Raw genomic sequence first — 17,182 nt, forward strand, 5'->3', positions numbered from 1 at the left:
ATGCCCCCACTAACTTTATCAAACTCTTTTTTGTTCTTTCTTAGATCCACCAGGTCCTCCTTCCAATCCCAGAATTACAGACACCACAAAAACCACAGCCACCTTTATCTGGGGCCGCCCCCACTATGATGGTGGTCTTACAGTGGAGGGATATATTGTTGAGTACAAAAAGGAGGGACATGATGACTGGGAGACAGAAACACAATACCCGTTAAAGTCTACTGAATATGTCATTGGTAAACTTCAGAAAGGTGGCAAATACCACTTCAGAGTCAGCGCTGTAAACTCTGAGGGAGTTGGTGAGCCTGCAGAGGTTGAGAAAGTGATTGAGTTGGTGGACCAGGAGTCACTGCCAGACTTTGAGCTGGATGCTGAACTCAGGAGAACCCTGGTGGTCAGATCCCGCGCTTCAATTCGTATGTTTGTTCCCATCAGGGGTCGTCCAGTTCCCGAAGTCACATGGAGCAAAGATGATACCAACCTGAAAACACGTGCACACATTGATACCACAGAGTCTTACACTCTGCTGGTTATTCCTGACTGCACCAGATATGATGCTGGAAAATACCACCTCTGTTTGGAGAATGTTGCTGGAAAGAAGACTGGCTTTGTTAATGTGAAAGTTCTGGACACACCAGGCCCACCAGTCAACCTCAAACCGAGAGAGATTACCAAGAAAAGTATCACTCTCCAGTGGGAAATCCCCATAATCGACGGTGGTTCGAAGATTCATAACTATATTATTGAAAAGAGAGAAGCTACTAAGAAGGCCTACACAGTGCTTAGCACTACATGGCAGAAGTGCTCCTTTAAAATTCCAGACCTGGAGGAGGGAGCTTACTACTACTTCCGCGTTTCTGCTGAGAATGACCTCGGCATAGGTGAACCTGCTGAAACGGCAGAGCCAATCAGAGTTTCCCAAGCTCCGTCTGCACCAGAAAACCTGTATGTCACAGATGTGACAGCTGACAGTGCCAGCCTTGCATGGGCCAAGCCGCTGCATGACGGTGGCAGCTTGATCACTGGATATGTCATCGAAGCCCAGAAGAAGGACACTGATCAGTGGGCCCATGTTACCACCATCAAAGCTTTGGACTACATGGTCACAAATCTGATTGAGGGAGCAGAATATACCTTCCGCATCATGGCTGTCAATGCTTCAGGTAGGAGCGATCCACGTGAGAGCAGGCCTGCTATTATTAAAGAGCAGACATCTGCTCCTTCATTTGATCTGCGTGGAGTCTACCAGAAGACAGTAATTGCCAAGGCAGGAGACCGTGTTAAGGTGGAAATTCCAGTTCTTGGAAAACCCAGGCCTGTGGTTTCCTGGAAGAAGGGAGACACAGTGCTCAAGGAGACACAAAGAATCAACACAGAAACTACTTCAACATCAACTATCCTCAATATCAGTGAAATCAAGAGGACTGATGGTGGCCAGTATTCCATGACTGGAAGGAACATGCTGGGCACTGTGACTGAGACCATCACAGTGCTAGTCCATGACATTCCAGGTCCTCCCACTGGTCCCATTAAGATGGACGAGGTCTCATGTGATTATGTCCTTATGTCCTGGGAGCCACCAGAGCATGATGGAGGTGTCCCCATCAATAACTATATTGTTGAGATGCGGGAGACCACCGGCACTTCATGGGTGGAGTTGGCAGCTACAGTGATCCGTACCACATTCAAGGCCGCTCGACTCACCACTGGAATCGGATATCAGTTCCGTGTCAGAGCCCAAAATAGATACGGCATTGGACCAAGCATTGTTTCTGAGCCAGTAGTGGCTGCCTATCCTTTTGATGTGCCAGGCCAACCCGGCACTCCTGTAGTCACTTCATTCAACAAGGATTCAATGACTTTGAGTTGGAACGAACCATCTTCTGATGGAGGCAGTGCTATTCTGGGTTATCATGTGGACAGAAAAGAGAAAAACAGCATTCTGTGGCAGAGACTCAGCAAAGCTCTTATTGTTGGAAATATCTTCAAATCAACAGGCCTCATTGATGGAATCGTATATGAACATCGCGTTACTGCTGAAAACATGGCTGGTCTCAGCAAACCCAGCAAACCGTCTGAGCCTATGTATGCTCTTGACCCTGTTGACCCACCAGGCAGGCCTGTGGCGCTGAATATCACCAGACATGAGGTCACCGTATCATGGACCAAGCCAGAGGGAGATGGTGGATTCTCCATCACAGGATACACAGTGGAGAGGAGAGAGATGCCCAATGGACGCTGGCTCAAAGCCAACTTCAACAACATCCTAGAAACCATCTACACAGTCAGTGGTCTGACTGAAGACGCAATCTATGAATTCCGTGTGTTTGCAAGAAACTCAGCTGGTGCCATCAGTGCTCCGTCCCAGCCATCAGAGGCAATCACATGCAGAGATGATATTGAAGAACCTAGACTTGATGTTGATGCATCATATAGCAGCAATGTTATTGTTATGGCTGGAGAGGTTTTCAAGCTTGAGGCCAATGTGACTGGCAGGCCACTCCCCTCTCTGGTATGGACCAAAGAAGGAAAGGAGCTTGAAGATACAGGCAAGCTTGAAATTAAGACCTCTGACTTCCATACAACTCTAACTAACAAGGATTCTCTCAGGAGGGACGGTGGTGCCTTTACTCTGACTGCCAGCAATCCAGGTGGTTTTGCCAAGTTCACATTTAATGTCAAAGTGCTTGACAGACCTGGACCACCTGACTCCCTCACTGTGACCGACATCACTGCTGAGAAGTGTGTCCTTAACTGGCTGCATCCAACACATGATGGTGGTGCCAAGATAGAGTACTTTGTCATTCAGAAGCGAGAGACCAGCAGGTTGGCATGGACAAATGTAGCCACAGATCTTCAAGCAAATAGATTCAAGGTTACAAAGTTGCTGAAGGGCAATGAATACATCTTCCGAGTGATGGCTGTTAACAAGTATGGTGTGGGTGAACCCCTGGAATCTGAACCTGTCATCTGTGCTAACCCATACATCCCCAGCGATCCACCACAACAGCCTGAAGTCACTACAATTACCAAGGACTCCATGGTTGTCTGTTGGGAGCGCCCTGAACACGATGGGGGCAGCAGAATAAACACCTACATCATTGAAAGAAGGGATAAGACAGGCCTACGTTGGGTGAAGTGCAACAAGAGGACTGTAACTGACCTGCGGTTCAAGGTCTCTGGCCTCACACCAGGACACGAATACGAATACAGAGTACTCGCAGAGAATAATGCCGGTCTCAGCCAACCTAGTCCTTCCAGTCCATTCTACAAAGCAGAAGACACTATCTTCCAGCCTGGACCTCCAGGGAACCCCAGAGTCCTGGATACAACCAAGTCTTCTATCACCCTTGCTTGGAACAAGCCTGTGTATGATGGTGGTTCTGAAATCACTGGTTACATTGTGGAAACCTGCCTGCCTGAGGAGGATGAGTGGACAATTCACACTCCCAAGAAGGGATGGACAGCCACGTCGTTCACTATCACCAATTTGAAGGAAAACCAGGAGTACAAAATAAACATCTGTGCCACTAATTGTGAAGGAGTAGGAGAACCTGCTGCTGTACCTGGTACCCCGAAGGCTGAAGACAGACTGCTTCCTCCAGAAATTGAGCTTGGAGCAGAGCTGCGTAAGGTGGTGTGCATCAGAGCCTGTAGCACACTTCGACTCTTTGTCCCAATAAAGGGCAGACCAGCACCTGAAGTAAAATGGTCCAGAGAACATGGACAATCCCTTGACAAAGCTAACATTGAAATTACCTCATCATTCACCACTCTTCAAGTTGAGAATGTTGACAGGTTCGATGGAGGCAAATACATGGTGACTGTTGAGAATGCTTCAGGAAGCAAGACAGCTTTTGTTAATGTCAGGGTCCTAGATACTCCCGGGGCACCTCAGAATCTGACAATCAAAGAGGTCACAAGAGATTCAGTATCCCTTGTTTGGGATGCACCTCTCATTGATGGTGGCTCCAGAGTTCGCAACTACATAGTAGAGAAGCGTGAGTCAACCAGAAAGGCCTATTCAACTGTCTGTGCAAGCTGCCATAAGTCGAGCTGGAAAATTGGAGAGCTGGAAGAAGGAAAGATGTACTTCTTTAGAATCCTGGCTGAGAATGAATTTGGTATTGGCCTCCCAGTAGAAACTATGGAACCAATCAAAGTGTCAGAGAGGCCTCTACCTCCAGGCAAAGTGTCTCTCCGTGAAGTTACCAGCACCAGTGTCACACTATCTTGGGAAAAACCTGATCATGATGGTGGCAGTAGAATCACAGGCTATATTGTCGAGATGCAAGGTAAAGGCAGTGAGAAGTGGACTCAGGTCATGGTGGTCAAGACCAATGAAGCTGTTGTCACTGGCCTCACACACGGGGAGGAGTACATGTTCCGTATTTCAGCCACCAATGAGAAGGGAGTTAGCGATCCACGTCCTCTCAGTTTGCCTGTGGTGGCAAAAGACCTTGTCATCTCACCAACCTTCAAACTGCTTTTCAGCACATTCAGTGTGTTGGCAGGAGATGATCTAAAGATAGACGTCCCATATGCTGCCTGTCCAAAGGCCACAGTAAGTTGGCTTAAAGATGGTGTTATTCTCAAGGAGACGACAAGAGTTCATGCTGACGCCACAGATAAAAACCTTTTGCTGGTCATCAAGGAGGCTTGCAGAGATGATGTGGGCACTTATACTATCAAATTGACCAACAAAGCTGGAGAGGCATTCACAGACATCAGTGTTGTTGTTCTAGATAAGCCCGGTCCTCCAACAGGCCCAATTAAGTTAGATGAAGTCACCGCTGACAGTGTGGTCCTGTCTTGGAATCCTCCAGAGTATGATGGCTGTTGCAGCATTAACAATTACATTGTTGAGAAGAGAGAGACATCGACCACCAACTGGCAGATTGTGTCAGCCACAGTTGCCAGAACAACTATTAAGGCTGCCCGTCTGAAGACTGGATGTGAGTATCAGTTTAGGGTTGCTGCAGAGAATAGGTATGGAAAGTCCTCAGTCCTGCTCTCTGATAGCATTGTTGCTCAGTATCCATTTGAGGTTCCCAGTCAGCCACGTTCTGTTGTGGTCCAATCATCCACTAAGGAAAGTATGGTTGTTGTATGGGAGGCACCCAGCAATGATGGCGGAAGCAAAATTCTAGGTTATCACTTGGAGCTTAAAGAAAGAAATAGCATACTGTGGGTGAAACAGAACAAACAACTCATCCCAGAAATCAGATTCAAGGTTATTGGTCTTGAGGAAGGCATTGAATATGAGTACAGGGTCTATGCTGAGAATATTGTTGGCGTCAGTAAAGCCAGCAAAGTAAGTGAAATGCAAGTGGCCAGAGATCCTTGTGACAGACCAGGAAAACCAGAGGCTGTTATTGTGACAAGAAACCAAGTGACACTCAGATGGACTAAACCTGAGTATGACGCTGGAATCAAGATCACAGGTTATGTGGTTGAGAAGAAAGAAGCATCAGGCCGCTGGATGAAAGCCAGTTTCACTAACATCATTGGGACTGAATTTGTTGTTACTGGACTCACTGAAGATCAGGTTTATGAGTTCCGTGTCATTGCCAGAAATGCGGCAGGTGTCTTCAGTCAGCCCTCTGATTCAACTGGAGCTATCACTGCCAAGGATGAGGTGGATCCACCCAAGATCGACTTGGAAGCTAAGTACTGCCAGGCTGTGGTGGTAAATGCTGGGGAAACATTCAAACTTGAGGCTGCTGTCTCTGGTAAGCCCGTGCCCAATATCCACTGGCTGAAGGACGGTCAAGAGATTACTGAAGCAGCTCGCATAGAACTTAAGAACACAGAGTTTATTGGTTGTCTGGTTGTTAAAGAAGCCATTCGTGTTGACGGAGGTCAATACACTTTGCTGGTTAAGAATGTTGGAGGGGAAAAATCTGTTAACATTAATGTCAAGGTCCTGGATAGACCAGGTCCTCCTGAGGGACCCATCTCTATCTATGGTGTCACCAGTGAGAAATGCTCAATTTCCTGGAAACCTCCCATTCAAGATGGAGGTAGTGATGTTTCCCACTACATTGTTGAGAGGAGGGAAACCAGCAGATTGGTTTGGACTGTGGTTGAGCCAAAAGTGCAGACACTGAACCTAAAGATCACCAAACTTCTTCCTGGAAATGAGTATATCTTCAGAGTGATCCCAGTCAACAAATATGGTGTTGGTGAGCCTCTGGAATCAGAGCCAATGATTGCGAGAAATCCATTTGTGACTTCCAATCCACCGACAGGGGTAGAAGTGAGTACCATCACCAAAGACTCCATGGTTGTGACCTGGGAGAGACCAACTAATGATGGTGGCAGCCCCATCCAGGGATACGTCGTTGAGAAACGTGACAAGGATGGTGTAAGATGGACCAGGTGCAACAAGCGCACAGTGAGTGAGCTGCGTTTCAGAGTGACAGGACTCCTGGAAAACCATAGCTATGAATTCCAAGTTGCTGCTGAGAATGCTGCAGGTATTGGCACACCTAGTGCACCAACAGTGTACTACAAGGCATTGGATCCTATCTTTAAACCAGGCCCACCAAACAACCCCAAGGTAGTAGACTCATCTAGGTCCACGGTATCCCTGACATGGGGCAAACCCATCTATGATGGTGGCTGTGAGATTAAGGCCTACATTGTTGAGACCTGCAACGGAGCCTCTGATGAGTGGTTCATTTGCACTCCCCCAACTGGAATCACAGAGACAAAGTTCACAGTGAAAAAGCTAATGGAGAAACATGAGTACCAGTTCAGAGTGTGTGCCATCAACAAAGTAGGTGTTGGTGAGCATGCCAATGTTCCAGGGAAAATTCTGCTGGAGGAGAAGCTTGACGCTCCTGATCTCGACTTGGATGCCGATATGAGAAAGATGATCAACATTAGAGCAGCAAGCACTCTTAGGCTGTTTGTTCCTGTGAGAGGTCGTCCGGCCCCTGAGGTGAAATGGGGTAAGGCTGATGGTGAGATTAAAGAGACTGCCCAGATTGACAATACAGGCAATTATGCTTCACTTGTCATCGAGAATGTGGACAGGTTTGACAGTGGCAAGTACACCCTAACGGCAGAAAATGCTAGTGGAGTGAAATCAGTTTTCATAAGTGTTAGAGTCCTGGATTCACCCAGTCCACCAACTAATTTAATTGTAAAAGAGATTACTAAAACTTCTGTCACTCTCACATGGGAACCTCCACTTCTGGATGGTGGCTCAAAGATCAAGCATTATATTGTTGAGAAGCGTGAGAGCACCAGAAAAGTTTACTCTCCTATTACCACCTGCAATAAGATGTCATGGAAAGTCGAACCTCTTCCGGAGGGTGGAATCTTTTTCTTCAGAGTCCTGGCAGAGAATGAATACGGCGTGGGTCTCCCTGCTAAAACTTTAGAACCTATTAAGATATCTGAGAAGCCTCAGCCACCTGGTAAAGTTAGTGTTGTTGATGTCACTCATAGTACTGTAACCCTCACCTGGGAGAAGCCTGAACATGATGGTGGTAGTAGGATCAGTTACTATGAAGTTGAACTGGCACATAAGGACAGCGAGGCCTGGTCTGTTTGTGCAAGTGTGAAAGGATTGGAGACCACAGTCACAAACCTACTCAAGGGAGAGGAGTATCAGTTCAGAGTTGTCGCTGTAAATGACAAGGGCAAGAGTGACCCTAGACAACTGGTTCAATCAGTTGTGGCGAAGGACCTTGTGATTGAGCCTGCTGTGAGACCCAAAGTGAGCTCCTACAATGTTCAGGTGGGATATGACCTCAAGATTGAGGTCCCAATCGCTGGTCATCCAAAGCCAACCATCAGCTGGACCAAGGATGGTGCTGCTCTTAAGCAGACCACCAGAGTCAATGTCACTGACGGAACACATCACACCACCCTCACCATTAAGGATGCCAACAGAGAGGACGGGGGAATGTATAGTATTAATGTCTCCAATGCCTTGGGCTCCAAGGATGCCACAATTGAGGTGATCACCCTGGACAAACCAGGGCCGCCAACAGGCCCTGTCAAGCTGGATGACATAAGTGCTGAAAGCATCACTCTTAGCTGGGAGCCTCCTACATACACAGGTGGCTGCCAAATCTCCAACTATGTAGTAGAGAAGAGAGACACAACCACAACTAACTGGGTGGTTGTGTCTGCTACTGTGGCAAGAACTACACTGAAAGTGGCTAATCTGAAGACAGGTGCTGAATACCAGTTTAGAATTTATGCAGAGAACAGATATGGAAAGAGTTACGCAATTGATTCAGAGCCTGTTGTGGCACAGTATCCATTCCAGGAGCCAGGCCCACCAGGAACACCATTTGTGTCATCATATACCAAAGATTTTATGGTGGTTGAGTGGCACAAACCCCCATCTGATGGTGGCAGTGCCGTCTTGGGCTACCATCTGGAGAGGAAAGAGAAGAACAGTATCCTTTGGACAAAGATCAACAAAATGCTAATCCAGGACTGTAAGTTTAAATCTACTCCTCTTGAAGAAGGCATTGAGTATGAATATAGAGTCTATGCGGAGAATATTGTTGGCATTGGAAAATGCAGCAAAGTTTCTGAGGTTTATGTAGCCCGTGACCCATGTGATCCTCCTGGCCGCCCTGAGGCTGTGATTGTGACAAGGCACTCAGTGAAGCTGAGGTGGACTGCTCCAGAGTATGATGGTGGAAGCTTAATTACTGGCTACATAGTCGAGAAACGTGACCTTCCTGAAGGAAAGTGGATGAAGGCTAGCTTTGCAAACGTCATTGAAAATGAATTCATAGTAACTGGTCTGACAGAAGACAGTAAATATGACTTCAGAGTAATAGCAAGGAATGCAGCCGGTGCTGTCAGCAAGCCATCTGAATGCACAGGATCCATTACAGCCAAGGATGAAGTTGAACCACCAAAATGTGAGACAGATCCAATGTACAACCAGACCATTGTAATCAATGCAGGAGAGACTTTCAACCTGGAGGCTAGTGTGGAAGGAAAGCCCATCCCCACAGCTCAGTGGTTCAAGGGGTCTGTTGAAGTTGAAAATTCAGCAAGGGCTGAGATCAAAAACATAGATTTTAAGGCTTTGTTAGTTGTGAAGGATGCTATCAGAGTAGATGGTGGACAGTACACTCTAGTTCTGACTAATGTTGCAGGAACTAAAACTGTTCCATTCAGTGTAAAGGTTCTGGACAGGCCAGGACCTTCAGAAGGACCTCTAACTGTCAGCAATGTCACTGAAGAAAAGTGCTCACTGTCATGGCTGCCACCCAGGCACGATGGTGGGGCTAGTGTTTCTCACTATATCATTCAGAAGCGAGAAACCAGTCGCCTGGCATGGACTGTGGTGTCCAGTGACTGTGGTGCCACTATGTTTAAGGTAACCAAACTGTTGAAGGGCAATGAGTACATTTTCAGAGTCATGGCTGTCAACAAATATGGTGTGGGCGAACCCCTTGAATCAGTGCCAGTTGTCATGAGAAATCCATTCGTTTCGCCTGGCTCACCACGGGAGCTTGAGATCACCAACATTACCAGGGATTCCATGACTGTCTGCTGGAACCGCCCTGAGACCACAGGAGGTAGTGACATTACAGGTTACATTATTGAGAAGAGAGACAGAGCTGGGGTAAGGTGGACCAAGTGTAACAAACGCAGGGTGACAGACTTGCGCTTTAGAGTAACAGGACTAACTGAAGACCATGAATATGAATTCAGGGTATCTGCTGAGAATACAGCTGGAGTGGGTCAACCAAGCCCACCCACACCCTATAATAAAGCCTGTGACCCCACCTTTGAACCTGGTCCCCCCACCAATGCTCACGTGGTCGACACAACCAAAGACTCTGTCAGTCTGGCCTGGCACAGGCCCATCTATGACGGTGGTTGTGAGATTCAAGGATATGCTGTGGAAATTACCAAAGCTGATGAGGAGGAATGGAGCATATGCACCCCACCCTCTGGAGTTAATGTTACCAAGTTCACTATCACCAAACTGATAGAGCACCAAGAGTATAAGGTGCGGATCTGTGCAATCAATAAACTGGGTGTTGGTGAACCCACTGAAATCCAGGGAGTCGTGAAGCCTATTGATAAGATTGATCCTCCAGAAATGACTCTGGATTCAGACCTCAGGAAGGGAATAGTTGTCCGTGCAGGTGCCTCAATGAGAATCTGCATTCCATTTAAGGGCCGTCCTACTCCTGAAATCAGCTGGGCCAAGGAAGATGGAGCACTGCCCAGTAAAGCTCAGATAGAGACAGGAGACAATTACACACAGCTTTCAATTGACATCTGTGACAGATATGATGCTGGAAAATATATCCTTAATTTGGAAAATAGTGCTGGCACCAAGTCAGCCTTTGTCTCTGTTAAAGTTCTGGACACTCCTGGGGCCCCTCTGAACTTGACAGTAAAAGACATCAAGAGAGAAAGTGTTACTCTGACATGGGAGCCTCCTCTAATTGATGGCGGCGCAAGAATCAAGAATTACCTTGTTGAAAAGCGAGAGTCTACCAGGAAGGTTTATTCTAATGTGGATAACAAGTGCACCAAGACAAGCTACCGTATCACTGGCCTCACTGAAGGAATTATCTACTATTTCAGAGTCTTGGCTGAGAATGAGTTTGGCGTTGGATTGCCAGTTGAGACAAAGGACGCAGTTAGGACATCTGAGCCCCCTCTGCCTGTGGGTAAGATCACTTTGACTGAAGTGACCAAAACCACTGCCTCACTCTCCTGGGAGAAGCCAGTCCATGATGGAGGCAGCAGGATCATGGGCTACTACATTGAGATGCAAGCAGAGGGCTCAGAGGAATGGGCAGTGGCTGCTACAACCAAGTCCTGTGAGGCCACTGTTACAGGCCTCAGTACAGGACACGAATATCTGTTTAGGGTGTTAGCCTTCAATGAGAAGGGCAAGAGTGACCCCAGGTCTCTGGCAGCCCCAGTCACTGCGAAAGATGTCACAATTGAACCCAGATTCAAGACGGCATTCAACACTTACAGTTTACTGCATGGTGATGATCTGAAGATTGAGATTCCAGTGATAGGCCACCCTGCTCCCAAGATTGAATGGAAAAAGGAAGGACAAGCTCTAAAGGAGACAACAAGGCTTAATGTATCTAGCACAAAATCATCTACTAAGCTATGCATTAAGGATGCAAATAAAGAAGACTCGGGTAAATACACTGTTATAGCTACTAGCAATGTTGGAACAGTTACAGAGGAGATTACTGTTATTGTTCTTGATAAGCCTGGCCCACCTACAGGACCTGTGAAGATTGAAGATGTGAGTTCTAATTATGTCACTCTCTCCTGGGAGCCACCAGAGTATACTGGAGGCTGTCAGATCAACAATTACATTGTTGAGAAGAGAGACACCACTACAACAGCATGGCAAATTGTGTCTGCTACTATTGCCAGGACAACCATCAAAGTCACTAAGTTGAAAACTGGAGTTGAGTATCAATTCAGAGTGTCTGCTGAGAATAGATATGGAAAGAGTTCTGCCATTATCTCTTCTGCTGTTGTTGCTCAGTATCCATTTAGTGAGCCTTCTGCCCCTGGAACTCCAATTATTTCTGCTGCAACCAAGGATAATATGACTGTTGAGTGGAAACCTCCAACTAACAATGGAGGTAGTCCCATCCTAGGCTATCACCTTGAAAGAAAGGAGAAAAACAGTCTCTTATGGACCAGACTAAACAAGCTTTTAATCCCAGACACACATTTCAAGACTACAGAGCTGGAAGAAGGTATTGAGTATGAATTCAGAGTTTATGCTGAAAATATTGCTGGAATGAGCCCTGCTAGCAAGGTGTCGGAAAGCACAGTTGCCAGGGACCCGTGCGATCCACCAGGCACCCCAGAAGCGATTGAAATCACAAGGAACCACGTGACCCTCCAGTGGACTAGGCCTCAGTATGATGGAGGCAGTGTAATCACTGGCTACGTGGTTGAGAGAAAGAAACACCCAGATACCCGCTGGATGAAGGCCAGCTTCACCAACATCATTGATACCCAGTTCACATACAGTGGCTTAACCGAGGACTGTGTTTATGAGTTCAGAGTCATTGCCAGGAATGCTGCTGGTATTTCGAGTCGTCCTTCTCAGAGCACTGGAGAAATTACTGCCAAAGATGAGATTGAGGCTCCAGACGCTACCATGGAATCTAAATTTAAAGATTTAACAGTTGTTCATGCTGGTGAAGCATTTGTCATTGACGCTGACTACACTGGCAAACCTGTGCCTGAAGTTATTTGGTTAAAGGATGGAAAGGAGATTGACAAAACCACACCAAGAATGGAGGTCAAGACCACACTCACACGTACCATCTTGACAGTTAAGGACTGCATTAGAGTTGATGGAGGTCACTTTGTTCTCAAACTTGTCAATGTTGGTGGAGTGAAGATGATCCCAATTAATGTTAAAGTTCTGGACAGACCTGGTCCTCCAGATGGTCCCCTAGAAGTTAAAGGAGTAACAGCTGAGAAATGTTATCTTCATTGGAACCATCCTTCACATGATGGCGGAGCCAGCATCTCTCATTACATCATCGAGAAGAGAGAGACCAGCCGTTTGTCGTGGACCATGGTTGAACCCAAGATCCAGGCCATCAGTTACAAAATCACAAAACTGCTCCCTGGCAATGAATACATCTTCAGAGTCACTGCTGTGAATAAGTATGGTGTTGGTGAACCTTTGGAATCTGAGCCTGTAGTTGCTCGTAACCCCTTTACCACTCCAAGTGCCCCCTCCACTCCGGAGGCCAGTGCTATCACAAGGGACTCCATGGTACTTTCTTGGGAAAGGCCAGAGAATAATGGAGGAGCTGAGATTGAAGGATATGTCCTTGAGAAACGTGATAAGGATGGCATCAGATGGACTAAGTGCAACAAGAAGAGGCTGAATGACCTGAGATTCAGATGCACTGGTCTCACAGAGGGCCATTCCTATGAGTTCCGAGTCTCAGCTGAAAATGCTGCGGGTGTGGGAAAACCTAGTGCACCAACTCAGTACATCAAGGCCTGTGATGCAATTTATCCACCAGGACCTCCAAATAACCCCAAAATCACAGACCATTCAAGCACCACAGTCTCCTTGTCCTGGTCCAGGCCCATCTATGATGGTGGAGCACAGATCAGTGGATACATCATTGAATTGAAGGAGGCAGCAGATGATGAATGGATCATTTGCACACCACACACTGGTGTCCAGGCTACCCATTACACTGTGAAGAAGCTGAAAGAGAATGCAGAATATAATTTCCGCATCTTTGCTGTTAACTGTGAGGGAGTAGGAGAGCATGTGGACCTACCTGGGTCTGTTATTGCTGCAGAGAAGCTGGAGGCTCCTGAAATTGAGCTTGATGCTGATCTTAGGAAGATGGTCAACGTTCGTGCCACTGCAACGCTCCGTCTGTTTGTGCCAATCAAGGGGAAGCCTGAGCCTGAGGTTAGATGGTCAAAGGCTGATGGCATTTTGAATGAACGTGCCCAGATTGAAGTCACAAGCTCTTACACAATGCTAGTGATTGAGAATGTTGACAGATTTGACACAGGCAAATATGTGCTTACCCTTGAGAACCTCAGTGGTTCTAAATCAGCCTTCATCAACGTTAGAGTTCTGGACTCCCCCAGTGCTCCTACTAACCTAGAGGTGAAGGATGTGAAGAGAAATTCTGTCTCGCTCTCTTGGGAGCCTCCTCTAATTGACGGTGGGGCTAAGATTTCACACTACATTGTAGAAAAGAGAGAGCAGAAGAGAATGGCTTTCACCAGTGTTTGCTCAAACTGTGTGAGGAACTCCTACATCGTTTCTGATCTGCAGGAGGGGGGCCGGTACTATTTCCGTGTATTGGCTGTGAATGAGCTTGGAGTAGGTCTGCCAGCATCCACAGACCAGGTCAAGGTGTCTGAAGCACCTTTGCCTCCTGGCAAGATCCTCCTTGTTGATGTGACTCGTCATACTGTTACCCTTTCATGGGAGAAACCTGATCATGATGGAGGCAGTAAGATTACAAATTATATTGTGGAGATGCAGCCCAAAGGAGACGACAAATGGACCGTATGCAGTGAAGTCAAAGCACTGGAAGCTACTGTTGATGGACTTGCAACTGGAGAGGAATACTCCTTCAGGGTGATTGCCGTGAATGATAAGGGCAAGAGTGATCCCAAACCCCTGGCTACCCCTGTGATGGTGAAGGACATCACAGTAGAGCCCATCATAAACCTGCTGTTCAACACATACAGTGTAAAAGCTGGAGATGACTTAAAGATTGATGTTCCCTTTAGAGGCAGACCACAGCCAGAGGTTTCCTGGAAGAAGGATGGCCAGATGCTTAAGCAGACAACCAGAGTCAACGTTCTTAACTCCAAGACCTCATCCAAGATTACCATCAAGGATGCAACCAAGGAGGATGTGGGAAAGTATGAGATTACCTTGACCAACCCAGTTGGTACCAAGACTGCTGAAATCTCTGTTATAATCCTAGACAAACCTGGTCCACCAAGCAACATTAAGGTGGATGAGGTGAGCGCTGACTACATCTCTCTATCTTGGGATGCTCCAGCCTATGATGGTGGATGCCAGATTAACAACTATGTGGTGGAAAAGAGAGACACTACCACGACCACATGGCAGATTGTCTCGGCCACAGTAGCCAGGACATCAATTAAGGTGACTCGTCTCACTCAGGGAACTGAGTATCAGTTCCGTATTGCAGCTGAGAATCGTTACGGCAAGAGCAATGCTATTGACTCGGCTCCTGTTGTTGCTCAGTACCCCTTCGAGCCTCCTGGCCCTCCAACAAATCTCCATGTTTCCCAAGCCACAAAAACTGGCATGCTTGTAGTATGGGGCAGACCTGCCAGTGATGGTGGGAGCCCTGTGATTGGTTATCATATTGAATGTAAAGAACAAAGCAGCATTCTATGGACCAAGGTCAATAGAGGATTACTGGCTGACAACCAATTCAAGATGACGGGTATAGAAGAGAGTCTTCTGTATCAGTTCAGAGTCTACGCTGAAAACATTGCTGGCATTGGTCCATGTTCAAAGGCCAGTGACCCTGTGGCAGCCAGAGATCCATGTGAATCTCCACATAACCTTAGAGTCACCAACATTACCAGGACCTCCGTTTCTCTGTACTGGGAGAAGCCAGAGTATGATGGTGGTGTAAAGATTACTGGCTACATTGTTGAGCGTAAAGAGCTTCCCAATGGCCGCTGGTTGAAATGCAACTTCACCAACCTTCAGGACACCTTCTTCGATGTTACAGGCCTCACAGAAGATGTCCAATATGACTTCCATGTTATTGCTAAGAATTCTGCAGATATGTTGAGTGCTCCTTCAGAGTCCACTGGTCCTGTCACAGTCAAGGATGATGTGGACCCCCCCACTATTATCCTGGAAGACCAGTTCAGACAGCTGGTTGTTATTAAGGCTGGAGAGATCATCAGAATTGATGCTGAAATTGCAGGACGTCCACTTCCAGTTGTCTCCTGGTCAAAGGATGGAAAAGAGATTGTGGCCAAGGCCAGGTGTGAAATCACCTCCACAAACTTCACATCCACCCTCATTGTCAGAGACGCTATCCGAAGAGATTCTGGCCAGTATGTCCTTACTTTGCACAATGTGGCAGGAACCAGGTCCGTGGCAATCAACTGCAAGGTTCTGGACAGACCCGGACCAGCTGCAGGACCTTTGGCAGTGTCAGGGCTCACTGCAGAGAAATGCACCCTTGCATGGGGGCCCCCTCAGGAGAATGGTGGTGCTGAAATTATGCATTACATTGTGGAAAAACGTGAGACAAGTCGCCTTGCCTGGACTCTTGTCTATGGAGACATGAAAGCAACCACTTGTAAAGTGACCAAGCTTCTCAAAGGAAATGAATACATCTTCAGAGTCAGGGGAGTAAACAAATACGGGGATGGTGAGGCCCTGGAGAGTGAGCCAGCAAAGGCCATGGATCCATTTACTGTGCCTGCAGCTCCCACTAATGTCCAGGTCACCTCAATTACTAGTGAGGCAATGACCATTTGTTGGGAAAGACCCGTCTCGGATGGTGGTAGCAGTATCTCAGGCTATGTCATTGAAAGACGAGAGAAGACTGGTCTTCGCTGGTGCCGTGTGAACAAGAAACCTGTCTATGACCTCAGAGTCAAAGCCTCACACCTTCGCGAGGGCTGTGAGTATGAGTACAGAGTGTTCGCAGAGAATGGTGCTGGCCTCAGTGCTCCTAGCATCCCTTGCCCACTTACCAAGGCAGAGGACCCACAATTCCTGCCTTCTCCTCCTGCCAAGCCTAAGCTCATTGACTCTACAAAGACCACAGCCACTCTGTCATGGAACAAGCCACTATTTGATGGTGGAGCACCTGTGACTGGATACAGGGTGGAATACAGGAAGACCCTAGATGATGAATGGATCGTTGGGGTCCATAACACCAAAAACACGGAGTTTACAGTGGTGGGACTGACACCTGGGGCTGAATATGTGTATGTTGTCAAGTCCATCAACAAGATTGGTGTCAGTGAGCCCAGTCCTGAGTCAGACAAACAAGTTGCAAGAGAAAGAGTGGAGGAACCAGTCTTTGACATCAGCAATGAGATGAGAAAGACTCTTATTGTGAAAGACGGCAGCTCATTTACCATGACAGTGCCCTTCAGAGGTAAACCCATCCCCAGCGTTTCCTGGACTAAACCTGATGTTGACCTCAGAGTCCGTGCTGTCATTGACACTACAGATAGCTTCACCTCCATCACCTTAGAGAAAGCAACTCGCAATGACTCTGGCAAATACACAGTCACCTTATCCAGTGCAGCTGGCACTTCCTCCCTGACGCTCAGTGTCAGAGTCCTGGACTCCCCTGGACCTCCTACCCATGTAGAAGTCAAAGACGTGACCAAAACCTCTGCCACTGTTACCTGGGACACCCCTGAGAATGAGGGAGGAGGACCAGTCAAGAACTATCTTGTTGATATCCGTGAGGCCAGCAAGAAGGGCTGGACTAGGTTGACTGACAAGTGCCACAGACTGACATTCAAGGTGACAGACCTGCAGGAGGGAGAGGTTTACTACTTCAGAGTGATAGGCGAGAATGAGTATGGCGTTGGTGTTCCTGCTGAGACAAAAGAAGGAACCAAGATCACAGGTACTGATTTGCAAACATTGTATATTCTTGTTTTTGTGAAAAAC

At 47.2% G+C, this 17,182-nt stretch overlaps 1 protein-coding gene across 1 annotated transcript in view; it reads left to right on the top strand.

The window, feature by feature from the left end:
* The window catches only part of ttn.2 (titin, tandem duplicate 2), a 169,942-nt gene that overhangs the window by 125,576 nt on the left and 27,184 nt on the right, over window positions 1-17,182 (top strand). The window contains 1 exon segment of the mRNA XM_029529910.1: window positions 45-17,138. Coding sequence (XP_029385770.1) covers window positions 45-17,138 — 17,094 coding nt within the window.

The sequence above is a fragment of the Echeneis naucrates genome, chromosome 21 (genome assembly GCF_900963305.1).
Source record: "Echeneis naucrates chromosome 21, fEcheNa1.1, whole genome shotgun sequence".
Lineage (NCBI taxonomy): Eukaryota > Metazoa > Chordata > Actinopteri > Carangiformes > Echeneidae > Echeneis > Echeneis naucrates.